Raw genomic sequence first — 13,880 nt, forward strand, 5'->3', positions numbered from 1 at the left:
CAACGATTGAACCCTTTTGAGCATATACCGGCAAAATGATATGATCAACATGTTGGGGAATAGAACCTCTTCAAAACAGTAAGGACATAGAATATTTATTATGCTTTATCCAGAATAAGTACAGATGATATAAAAAAGATCTCTATGGTTGAATGATTTACTTGCACTTATACTTATTTGTTTTGAGAAATTATTGCAACTTATTCAAAGCAAAGCTTCTGTTAGAATGGGATAGTAAAATAAGTAAATACTTGTTGTATACGGTTAAAACCGATCCTTGATCATGAAGATCGATCGAGGATGGCATTTCAGTCAAGGGATATCTTCATGGAGAACCTGAACGAATTCTGAGATGGGGGCGTCGAGCTCGGGGCGTTCGAATCGACCGAGGTAACATCGACCGATACAGATCCCGAACATCGATGCCCGAAAGTGATCACCTAGTTCGAAACCAAGGCCGAGGTTCCGATCCGATACCGAGCTCGAGTCGGTATCGAGTTCACAGACAAAAAGCTGTTACAACCGAACCAAAGGAGAGAATCTCGACGGGAATTAAGGAGGAGACACACCATCATGGGTCCTCCACTAGTAATATTATTCCATCATGTTGCTATTGATAAAGTAGTGATCCTTGGCTATAAAAGGGGAGATAGATTGTAATAGAAGGGAGGTTCGCTGGGATTAAGAATTTATTGTGTTTATCTTTCTAAAGCTCACTAAATATATTTGTTCATCATTTTCTATTTTTGCACCATAAATACGTGTATTGTTATTTTCAGACCAAAAGGAATCTACTTACCCTTAGAACCATACATAAATTCAACGTTATCCGATTTTTCGGGTAAACACTTGTATATCATAAATTTAAGCCAAGCTGATCTACAGATTAATAAAACAAACAGACTCATATCGAAAACGTGGAAACATGTCACTTACACGCAATAATATGCTTGTCCATAGACTTCAGTTACAGATTAGCAAATACATGCTGGACTTGGCACTGAAAATTCATTATTATGTGGTATGAAATTTAAAAATTACCTACATAACAATTATTATCTGTTTGATGATTTTTGGTTTACTAGTTATTACTTATTACTAGGAGTACTATTTTATCCATCTTAATTTATATAAAATTATTTAACTGTATACAAGTTTAAATTTAGTTAGACACAGACTTTATACAAGCAATAGTCGAATAATTTATGAAGTTAAATAGCTAAAATGTTGGTTTAAGAGAAAAAAAAAAGTATAACATCAAAGTTTAAAATTCATGTAAATTGTAATCATAAAATGCGTTGAAGTTGTTGAAATGATATTCGGTAAATACTTTAGACCATTTCAAAATAGAAAAAAGTGCCACATACATATGACCAATGAAATATTATTGCTGAGTCGCTTATATTCTATTAAAAATAACGAGGTCTAGCCTAATTGTAAGATCGAAATTCTCTAAATTTTGAATTCAAAATCTCACCAATAGTGTACAACATTACATTTCTCCCTCTAGTGTGAACAATTCGTACTTCGCAATTTCTTAGATGTTAGTACTGGTTACTATTTTGTGATCAGTATCAGCAGTCTACTCTCAAATATTAAGTTCCCATTTCGATATAGATTTTTCTAACTATTTTTAAAAAAATATTATCTATTCAGGGGATTTGATCAATTTTTAAAAAATTAATTAAAAAAATAATTCAAGTTCCAAGGGTGAAAAAATTTCGGCCTCTCACAATTTTTTTTTAAATAAAATGCATATTCAAACATATCCTCAACTTTTAAAAAAATTATTTTTCAATATAATTTCAAATTTCAATCAATATACGTCCAAACATCTACTAAATAACTTGTGACGTGGTAAATTTTTATTTTATAAAAACAAACTCTAAACCATGTCCACAGTGGGATTGGCGCATTAGTAATTCTTTGTTTTATTAGAGAGTGTATCTCTGAAACACTGCAACAGAGAGATTTTGTGCAGGTTGACCATGACCTTATTATAGGCTTCCAGTGTACACTCAGGTTCCTGAACCTGCTGCCTCTTTCCATCACTACATTTGTCTTGTTTTCTCATTCCCCACCAAATTCCTTCTTATTTTTTCAAAAACTTAAAAGTATAGAGAATAATGGCCAAATACATAGACAATCACTTTAACTTGGAGTCAATTTTTATTTTAACACTTTATCTCGATCTTGTTCCATTTTGACATTTCAACTTCATTTTTTATGTTTTATTTAAACACAAAAGACTGACTAGTTGCATTGGGTGAGTTTCCTTGCCTGATAGGCGCGTGAGGCACTATTTTAATAGTAATTTTATTTCAGTTGGACATATATTTAAATGCCTAACCTCCTTCCCCGTTATTTATTTCATCTACTCTTTTAAATAATTTATTGGTTGCCTTTGATCTCCATCTCCGATAAGCTTCAGAGTTTTGCCATTTTTTTAATTCCTTTATTTAGTGAGTCAGTTTTTTCTTATCTTTATTTAATAGAATCCATATCTTCATCTGAAATTAATAGGAAGGCACCATTAATCTAACATGTCACTACATAACATAATCTTTCTATCAGTCAAATATTTTTCTTGTCACAAGTCCCAGCAATTCCATCCATATTAGACTACTATAGGTAGGGGTGTTCATAAAAATGCGAAAAATCGAACCAAATCGACCAAAAAAAAAAACTTTTTAGGTTTGGTTTGGTTTTGATTTTAAATTTTAAAAATCGATCAAATTTGGTTTGGTTTTGGTTTTCCTCGATGTTATGTGTATCTTGAGCCGCAGACCGAGTGCCACCATAGATGATATTCTCGGGTTCAGCATATAGGTTCGCCTCAATGGCTACATGCGAATTGATATCAATTGGCGCTCCGATTCGAGCTCCAACGGTGTTCACAAGTGGTCTTTCAGTACTGGGTGTCAAGTTGTTATTTTCGTCTTGAAGACCGGCCCCGTTATTGATCGGTGAAGCCATTTGATTGATGATTAGTCGTAGCTAATCCGAAATTTAAGATATTTTCGGAAACAAGCGCAAACACAATGGCGTGTTTCTTCATATTCGTATCAAATAATCACTGTTATCCTTAGCCCCACGGTGGGCGCCAAACTTTTTTTCCGAAAAACGGATAGAGTTGAATTTATTCATAGTTCTAAGAATATGTGATATAGCTCAATACAAACTGTACGGATAAAAGGAAATATTAAATATGGACCGCAGAGAAGACAAAATAAACACAATTGTAACGAAAGCGATTTTTTGAAACCAAGCAAGATGAATTAGTTTATGAGGCTTAAAATAATAACTCTCGAATATAAGTAAATATGGTGCTTCAATTACAATGTGAGCTCGAAAAAACTGTCCTTCCAGAAATGATAAAAACTCCTCTTTATAGTAGAGGGACCTTACTTTAAATGTAATTAAAAATACTCAGTGGGAGATCTATGATAATTAAGCTTTTCCACAATTCCTGCCAATATTCTCTCATCTAGTGGGATTGCAACAGCTTTTGTCTGTGAGTTCGATCTGACTCGAGCTCTCGATCTCGGCTTGAGCCCGATTCTAACTCGAGCTCTCGATCTTTGGCTTAAGCTCGATTCTGACTCGGACCCTTGAATTGATTCGGGGTCAATGTTGGTTGGTCTCTGGATCATAAGCTTGATAGCTTTACTCTGCATCATAGTTTGATTTGGATTCGAGCTCGATAACAATATCAAACTCGATATTGATCGGCCCCTCGGGTTCGAGGCTTGTTTGTTCCATCTTCGGAACCCATCTCGAAGTCTCACTTTGATCGATTACCATTCGAACTCATTCAGACGTGCGTATGCTGAAATCTATTTTGACCGTATACAGATAGTCTCCTCGTTTCTCAGAAAGAATGTGGTGAGAAACGATATGATCTTTTAACGGCTCGATCGGATTATAACCTGACGTTTCCATCAGGCTCGATCATGACGCATGTGATAGTTATTCCGTCGGTTTTACTCTTTCAAGGTATTTAATGCATGTCAGATGGTGGTCGGCCACCGCTGATACTGAACCGCCATCGCTTATACCTATAAATAACCCTTCCTTTTATCATTTACCACTTTTACATCTTTAATCTTCCAAATTTCCCAAGTCCATTTTCGTATTCTCTGACTTACCCGTAAATCTATGGTTTCTCTTTGCAAAAGCCCCTCATCAATTCTCCCAAATCCTTGTCACTTTCTTTTATTCCTTACCTTTGAATTCTAAAATGGCGAAAACATCACAAACCATTCCTCAGAAAGAGAAAGCTTCATCTTTACAGTGTGCCGTTGATGAGACACCGACAGAACCATGACCTGAGGAGTGCGTTCCCTAGGGCGTGTGTTCTTACTTCTGATTTAAAGGTCGATAAAGGCTCATCGGTCCCTGGCCGATGTGAGCCAGTATCGAGGTACATATGTTCGATAACCGAGAAGTACCTCAAGCAGCTAAAGAAAGATTGCAATTGGGATAAAAAAGAAATAGTAATTCCTACTTCTGACGAAGATATCACTTCTTACGTGAAAGGGTTTTTGAATGTGTATACTTACCCTTTCACGTTAGGTTCTCTCGATTCCGTTATTATTGACTTTTGTCGTCAATACCAAATAACCCTAGGCCAAGTCCATCCATCTTTTTGACGGATAATTATCCTGATCTGATACTTTGTGAGCAAAATCGAGGGGATGTCGTTCACCCTCGACCATCTTATCTGATTGTACCGTCCTTGACTTTTTCGAGGAGGAATAATAAAACTTCAGCGTCGGGCTACCAAGGCTCTATTCTCGAGCATTGATGAGGACAAGGATCGGGGAGGGATGGGCAAGTTCGTTCGAGTGAGGACTTCGGACCTCATTCCGACCGAAAAGATGCCCTTTCCCAAGGAGTGGAATATGAAACGTAAGTGTGATTATGCTGTTACTTCTATTTTGTTCTTTCATTTCTTTTCTCACCGACACTCTTCTTTTTATGATGTAACGGTTCCCTGGATGCCCGGAGCAGTTCCCGATCTCAAGAACTGGGTACGAGCTCTTGTTTCGACCTCCACATACGCCGAGCGCTCATGGCGTGATTTGTCAAAGGGTCGGTGGGAGGCCAAAAATCATGGTAAGCCTCTTTCTCGTACTCTTTGATAATTCGAACGAGGTGGTTTAATAAAATTTTCCATATATAGGTTTGGGCAAAGATGCGGTTTGAAGCCCTTGTCCAATGAGGAAGAAACTTTGGCCTCTGTTCCAAAGCCGGTGAATTGAAATAAAAGGAAAAGAGCCTCTGTTCCCGAAGATCCAAAACCGAAGAAGAGGACAGCTCGTAAGTCGAACAAGAATGCCATTCCTTTGACCGTGAAATCAGTTCTGCGTCTAAGGGATAAATATGATGAAGAAGAAGAAAATGATGGGTTCGCGCTGGCGGCCCGAACGAAGAGAAACACCGATGCCCCATCGACAGCTGGATCGATGATGCCTCATGAGGCTCCGCCTCGAACTGAGGATATACCGGAGAAAGATTCGGGTGGAATCCCTGAATTATCGGAGATCGAAGACGCATCTCATCGGAGCCAACAGATGGGGGATATGTCTGAAAGGGCCCTCGAATCCCTTCGAACCGAATAGAATGCTCCAAGTGATTCATTTGGGGCAGCAGCAATCGAAGATTCGCCCACTTTTACCGCTTTTTCCGCCGAGGTGATTCGGGAAGCCCAAGCTCTGGGGGCCCTCGATCTAGACATGCCTCATGATGGAGAGGATCCTTTTCGTGACCTGTTTACCGGTATCGAGGACGTTGCCGGTACTGATGATGAATCGAATCTTTTTCACGGGGTGCGGCAGGCTTTGAATCAGGTAAGCCTTAAAATTATTTTGTCGGTACTACCTTTATGTTAACTCTTCGTTAACTTCGTTTCTTATTTTTTTGTAGGCAGCGGTAGTTCATCGAGAAGCATGTTCTCGATCCCAAAACAAGATGTGTCGATACGAGGCCGACCTTCAACGGGTTACTGATGAGAGGAACTCCTTAACACTTCTCTTAGGGCAGAGAGAAGAGGAAATAAAAGACCTCCGAGCTGAGTTGGCCAAGGCTTATCGAGAGCAGACCAATTTATGTGAGCAGGTAATGATACTTTTAAAAGCCTATGGGCTTGATACCGGAACGATGGCTAATTTTTCGGTCTCATAGTTGCAGCAAAAAAATTGAGATGATCGGGAAGCTTCGTGAGGAGGCCGATATGATAAAAGCGGAGTCTTTGTAGTGGAAAGAAGGTATGGACCGCTTTGCTGTAGAGAAAGAAATTGCTCGAGCCCAGTTATCATCGACCAAAACCCAACTTCAGAGAATGAAGGAAAAAGGCTTGGTTCAAGCAAGAAGAATAGATGAGCTCGAGGCTCGGTTGGCCTCTGTACTTGCCAAGGCCGAATCTGATGCCGAAAAGGTGAAGGTCGATGCGGATGCACTCGTGGCCGTCTTTCGGGCCGATGCTGAAGCTGCCCAGGTCCAAGCAAGAGAGGCGGCCGAGACCGCCGATACTCGAGCACATTGGGTCGCTGAACTTGCTAAGTGCCGATCTCGGAGGGAAACCCTCGAGGAGATCCATGCTCGTGGTTTCGATCTTGCTGAAGAGATAAAAAAGGGCCAAAGAACTCGAAGCCGATGCTGAAGCCCTGGTTTACGATGACGATGATGATGACAATGATGATGATGATGGGAGTAAGAGCGGATCCGAGAATTGGGGGACGGGGGGGAGGGGGGAGCCCGATAGAGAAGAGACCGCTCCTGAGGATGACCAGGAAGCCTAGTCTTTAATGTTTTACGTTGTAATCAATCGTGCAGACAATTTTGCCGACTTGCTTATATTTTGTGAAGACTTTATTTTTGGTTCGTTTTGACCATTTGGCTCTTACAACTTTTTCTATTGGAAACCCGTTGTTGCGAAATAACTTTCTTGTATCAGAACTTGATATTTTTGAGGGCTAATGCCCCCCCGGTATTTGATGTCGATTGTAAAGAGGCCTCGGATACTGTTGTAAGCGCAACACGATCATTGGTTGCCTCATTAAAAACCTTGCCCAAAAACTCATTTGGGATAAAACCGGTCTAAGGAAAAAAGAGTGCAACGCGTGCTTTCAGATCTTAAGGCTTCGTATCAAATGATCCATCGTAGCTCCTGATCGGTCTTCTGCAGGGGTCAGTTTTGAAATGTAAATGAATGTGGGAGGGTCGTACCTTAGCAGTAGTATCGTTTTAGATGTGACACATTACAATTGCTTGATAATTATTTGCCGTTTATAATGCCGAGCTTGTATGATCCCTTTCCGACGTTCTCGAGAACCTGATATGGTCCTTCCCAGTTCGGTCCTAGTTTTCCTTCGTTCGGATTTCGGGTATTGAGGGTAACTTTCCTTAGCATTAAGTCCCCGGGCTTGAAATGGCGGAGCTTGGTTCTTCGATTATAATATTTAAGATATTTTCGGAAACAAGCGCAAACCACAATGGCGTATTTTTTCAGATTCAAATCAAATAACCACTGTTATCCTTAGCCCCACGGTGGACGCCAAACTGTTTACCCGAAAAACGGATAGAGTTGAATTTATTCTTAGTTTTAAGGATATGTGATATAGCTCAATACAAACTGTATGGATAAAAGGAAATATTAAATATGGACCGTAGAGAAGACAAAATAAATACAGTTGTAACAAAAGCGATTTTTTGGGACCAAGCAAGATGAATCAGTTTATGAGGCTTAAAAAAATAACTCTCGAATATAAGTGAATATGTTGCTTTAATTACAATGTGAGCTCCAAAAAACTACCCTTCGAGAAATGATAAAAACCCCTCTTTTATTGTAGATGGATCTTACTTTAAATATAATTAAAAAATACTCAGTGGGAGATCCAAGATAATTCAACTTTTTCACAATTTCCTGTCAAGATTCTCTTATCTAGTGGGATTGCAACGACTTTTGTCTGTGAGTCCGATCTCCCTCGGGCTCTCGATCTCGGCTTGAGCCCGATTCTAACTCGAGCTCTCGATCTTTGGCTTAAACTCGATTCTGACTCGGACCCTTAAATTAATTCGGGGTCAATGTTGGTTGGTCTCTGTATCATAAGCTTGATAGCTTTGCTCTGCATCATAGTTCGATTTGGATTCGAGCTCGATAACAATATCGAACTCGACATTAATCGGCCCCTCGGGTTCGAGGCTTGTTTGTTCCATCTTCGGAACCCATCTCGAAGTCTTACTTCGATCGATTACCATTCGAACTCGATCAGACGTGCGAAAGCCGAAATCTATTTCGACCGTATATATATATATATATATATATATATATATTAATCTGGTTCTTTGCTATTATAATAATCTAATTCTTTGCCTTTACATTCTAGTTTAATTGGTAGTTTTCTTTTGCTAAGTACAAAAATTTATTTGATGTTAAAAATAATCGATTTTTAATTGATTATTTAAATTATTCATCACTTTTTAATTCAATTATCATCAATATATTCATCATATTGATAAATGATAGATTTCTCAAATAACAAGGGCTTTTTTAGCTTGATCGCGAACAATAGTGGCTTGAAATCAGATATTAAATATATAGTCTTCAAAATACATAGCTTAAATTTGCTACTTTCAAAAGTAACAAAGCTGTCAAAAACATAACAATGTGTTTAAATCACATTCAAAGTTATTAATTCAGGGTTCTGAATATTTGGGTTAAATCCGTTTGACATGAATTAAAAACCAAGTGGCAACATTTAATTGGATAGTTATTACACCTCACAAGCGTTTATACACACACTATTCATTTTTTACCGTGGATCAATTTTTTATGTTAAAATGAAACATAAGAAATGGGGTTGGAATGTCAAAATGGAACAAAAGCTGAAATGAAGTGTCGAAATGAAAATTGGTGTCAAATTAGAGGAATTGCCTATGTATTTGGCCAAGAATAATTAAGATGGCATTTTGAGCAATTTTTCGTGCAATTTTGAACAATGTTTTTGAAGAAAACGTTTTTCTTACCATGTGCCTGTGACTCTTAAAATTACAATGTGTAACTTACGTGTCAATTTACGTTCACTACAGTGAAAATATTTGAAAAGATTTATGTCCATTTTCTCCTAAAAGATCAACACTCTAATTTTTGATGATTTTGTAACAATTCTCCTATCTGACAAAAAATTGTATACAATATCAGATTAGACAATCAAAATCAAATAATAACAGAATTACTATATAAACGAGAATTTCATTTATCTAGTTAACACATGACAAATATGACATGAAAGGGTAACAATGAGTACTTTTTGTTGTTAACTTATGATTAAATGACAAAGTTTAGTCAAAATAGATAATTCAAAGGCAAATTTGGATCTATTGTCATTTTCATTTATGGATAACAAATAACATGAACAATTGATCAAAAACACAAAGAATATAACAAACTTTTATAAGAGGACTCCAAATACCTGATACGTTGCCGTGATCATTCATTTCATTCACACAACAATTAACCTGCAAAATACGCGAGTAATATAACATGTCGAATTTAATGAACCAGATGCATTTGCCGTTAATTAAATACTTTATAATAACTAAAATAAGGAGAATTTAGACACAGATAGTGTGTATCAATAAGTAGGTTAAAAAGGGAAAATACTTAATAAGTGAAAAAAGAAAAGATGAAGAGAACCAATTATATGTATGCAAAAAAGAAAGGCAGGGGAGATTTATTTAAAATAATAATGATTTACCAATGAACGCCCGAGAAAAAGGGAAAATAATAAGATTCTATCAATTTGTGATGCAAAATGTTCTTGCACATAACGTAATTAGCTGATTTATACTGTTTTCCAGGACTACAAATTTATGTTTAGCATAAGTGTATTTAGCTACAATTGACTTTTAAGAGAAAAGATTTCCCTTCTGTTTTAGTTAATTATTGGAGGAAAGGAAATTCTGCAAATAATTAAAAAATAAAAAATATAAAGGATTTAAAGTTTAAATTTACACTTAAGTGATTCCACAGTTTCAATCACCATATTAAAAATCTAAACTCAAATTTTGAGTGGCCTGGTGATGTTTGTTTCAAAAAACTTTTAATTTTTTTAACATAATGCTATCTAATACCATTTGGCTTAAGAAAAATGCGAAAAAATGTAAAAAAAATAAATAAAAAAAATCAAAACATTTAAAAATGAAACGTCATTATTTGATTGGTATAATTTTATAGTACTAATTTATTAAATTGTCAAAAAAAGGAAAAGCAAAGTAGATGGACCCAATTCCATGAGTTTGCTTACATGCAAAGCATGAAGTGCCACATGGGAGTGGATGAGAAACAATTGTCATTATCCACCCCCCTCTTTAACCAATCACAAAGGCGTCATTACGATGTTAATCCTTCTCCAAATTAATTAACTACTTAGTATTTATTTCCCAATTAAATTAAAATAAATTTGAAACTATTTTATTCAACTTTCATAGTGGGACCCATCACCGGCTCACATGCAAGCCGTGCAACTACTGTCAGATTACGGACCCACTAAAAACCCCTCCACTCGTCGACCGAGCCCACTCCTCTTACCTGGCTACAACTCCCGCACCCAAAAAACAAACCCTGGCGCGTGGCCCACTCTCTATCACCGCAAGTGAACATAAAATCTACTCCCCAACACCTAGGGTTCGAAATTTTTTCGTTATAAAGACTTGCTGCCTCCATTTCTCTCTCTCCATCTGTTTTTCATTCTCTCTGTATCACTGTTGCTCTGTATAATTATACCTTCAAAAACCAGCAAACTCTTTTTCTTTACTTATTGCTATTCATATCACAGTTTTTCTCTTTTTTGTTTATATAAGTACTGAAGTTGCTTAGTGTTTTTGTGGGATTTGAAGATGGAGAAAGATTTTGATGATTGTGAGTTTTGGCTTCCCCCTCAGTTCCTTACTGACGATGACCTTTTGATGGATTTTAAGACCCACTCTTGTGTTGGTGAAGGCGGTAAGGATGGGATTAACCCGTTTTCTTATGGGTTTAACCCGTTTGGTTCTCACTCGGATCTGAGTTCTCCCGTTGAGTCTGTCGTCGGGTCAACAGAAACTGAGAGTGATGAAGATGATTATATCACTGGGTTAACTAGAAAAATGGCTCACTCAACTCTGGAGGAGAACACCAAGGTATTTTTGTCTTTTATTTTCTTTGTTCTGCTTTCTGTCTTCAGTTTTAGTTTTTTCGGGACTAATTTGTTTGCTGGGTTTTCCTCCCTTAGGGTTGGGGTTTGTCACGTTCTCCACAGTCGACGTTATGCGGTTGCAAACAGGGTTCGAGTCGCGGAAGCCCAAACGGGCCATCACAGGCATCTTCGCCGCCGCGTATGGCCCGACCCGAGGTGTCTATGGATCTGCTTTATGCGGCCGCCGGAGAAGTGGCAAGGATTAGAATGATGGAGGAGTCAACTGGACTGTACAACCATATCAAAGCTGGAGGTGGAATATGGGCTGCTCCTCCACGGAAGACAAGTCCAGTACCTGTTGGCCCAAAAAATACCAAACCGAATCCCGGTTCTTTTAACTCTAATCAGCCTCCACTTTCATACCAGCAATTGCAGGTTGCTCAAGTAAGTTTTACACTCTGTTTTTTGTAAAATTTTTAACTTTTTTTGTTTGGGCGTTTGTTAATTTTAGCCTTGGAAATGCAGTTTCAGCGTTTGAAGCAACAACAAATGATGAAACAAGGTGGATATAGGCAGTTTCCGGTGAACCAAAATCAACAGCAAGTAGCTGAGAACAGGGCTGGAAATGGAGTAAAGGGTAGTTTAATGAACTTGCCAAATTCTGCTTGGCCTACTTTACAACAGTCTCAGCAGCAACAGCCTAATACTGGTTCAGGCATGCGCGCTGTTTTTTTAGGAAATCCTGGCCCTAAACGGGAATGTGCTGGAACGGGTGTCTTTTTGCCTAGAAGAATTGGTACACAAACTGAAACCAGAAAAAAACCAGGTAATATTTTCTTCCCCTGTTACAGTTTAATCCTTAGATTCAACTTTCGTTGTATAGTAAAATGCATTCTTATTTACCCAAGATAATATTTGGACCTTTTTCTTGGCTAGTATGAATTGTTTTAAATAACTTAAATCTATAAATTAATGCCTGTTATTTCTGATTTGTTTGGAACCAGATGTCAATTTCTTTTTTCCTTTTTGGGGTCGGTTTGTTCTGTTAATCTGATGCTTCAATTTGTTTGGTGTAAATTCAGGTTGTCCAGTTATATTGCCAGACAGGGTGGTTCAAGCCTTGAATTTGAATTTAGAAGCTATGGAAGCCGCTACTAGGCCAAAGTCTAATTTCACTCCAGCTACTTGTAATAATCATTTCCTAATCCCACCCTAATTATATTTTTAATTTTAGGAAATTTATCTGATTTGTGTAAATTTTTTTGTTCAGATGTTGGCTTGTCATACCGACATAATATGGCGGCAGCTCAACAGAGGAGAAATCAGAGAGTACAGCAAGTGGCAATGGCACAAGAACTTCAACTTCCTCAGGAGTGGACTTACTGACGCAGGAAGATGATAGTGTTTTTTTGAAGCAGAAAGGGGATTTGTTTGTTTGTTTGTTTTTTGGGTACTGAAGATTTGAACAAGTATAGGGTAGTTAGTTTCAGAATGAAGATGATGGCGAAGATGTTTTTGGCAGTTAAACAAAATAGGGACTTTTTTGGTGGGGGTAGTATTAGGGTTTAAAGGCAAAAAATAAGATATTGAAAGGTTCAAGATTCAAGAAAAAGGTATTGGCGGATATGATTTGTTTCTTTGGTTGGTTTTTAGATTAGGTAATACTAGTAAGGAAAAATAAGTCTCGAAGAAGTTTTTTTGCAAAGAGATGGGAGATAAAGGGTTGGGCTCATGTTTTGTTTGGAATTACAACCCTTTCCATTCTCATATATTTTATTCAGTGTATGAATACCTGTCCATGGCTTATGGTCTATGTATAATTAATCAATAATTATACCCATTATTTATCATATTTAATTGCAATCCAAACTTTAAATTGCTTTTTGTTCTTTAATTTCCTTTTTGAATCTTTAATTTCTCATTAGCTCCGAAGCCTTGGAGCAAATATTACTTGTGTCTTTTTATTCACTCTACGTGAATGCGACCTATCTTTTTTTTAAAGTATTTCATCAATTTGTTGTGGTGATGGTCAAAGTACGAAAGGGGGGGTCTAACATGCCTAAAGATCTATTTTCATGTTGCAGCACATGCTTTAGCTCTCACTTTGACCATATTGGTTGTCCATTAACTGGCATTTCTTTTTTGGTATCTCTTTCGATGTTTCATTGATTAAATTATAGTTTTTTTTAAATATATATATTTTCAAATATATTATAACTACTCGTATTGGAATAGTGCCAAGCAAGAAACAATGGTTTAGTTGTGGAGAAATGTGCAATGCTTCGTTGAATGTTGTCTGATGAATCTTCGATTTCTTTTCTGGAAGCCAAGTTTGTACATTCGTCTTCGTCTGTCTTTCCCCAATGTCTACTTTATTTTAATTCAATTTGTCTTCTTTATCACTAATTAATTGCGTAGAGTCTACAATAGTATTAATTAGGTTTAGTTTTGTATACTAATGACAGGTAAAATAGTTAGGACCCTTACATTGGTAAAGGCTAAAGCTTTTTCGTTTTGTTTGCGCCAAATTAATATATGCAAGATACGTACATTTAATATTGTTTGATTTGGTAGACATAGTGAGTGCACAACTCTTTCGTTAAAAGAATGTTGGATCTGAGTTACAATACATATGTATTTATGTGCCTACATTCCTTTTATATACACTATACTTGGTTTTGCTTAGAGGGAAAGTTATTT

At 37.2% G+C, this 13,880-nt stretch overlaps 1 protein-coding gene across 1 annotated transcript; it reads left to right on the top strand.

Annotated features, from left to right (window-relative positions):
• Nucleotides 1-10,703: 10,703 nt before the first annotated feature.
• LOC107810532 (uncharacterized) lies at nt 10,704-13,030 on the top strand. The gene is made up of 5 exons (XM_016635326.2): nt 10,704-11,184; nt 11,277-11,624; nt 11,706-12,006; nt 12,263-12,367; nt 12,451-13,030. Exons 1-5 carry the CDS (start codon nt 10,903-10,905, stop codon nt 12,564-12,566), a joined length of 1,152 nt encoding a protein of 383 aa, XP_016490812.1. The 5' UTR covers nt 10,704-10,902; the 3' UTR covers nt 12,567-13,030.
• The last annotated feature ends 850 nt before the right edge of the window (nt 13,031-13,880 follow it).

Source organism: Nicotiana tabacum, chromosome 2 (assembly GCF_000715075.1).
Source record: "Nicotiana tabacum cultivar K326 chromosome 2, ASM71507v2, whole genome shotgun sequence".
Classification (NCBI taxonomy): domain Eukaryota; kingdom Viridiplantae; phylum Streptophyta; class Magnoliopsida; order Solanales; family Solanaceae; genus Nicotiana; species Nicotiana tabacum.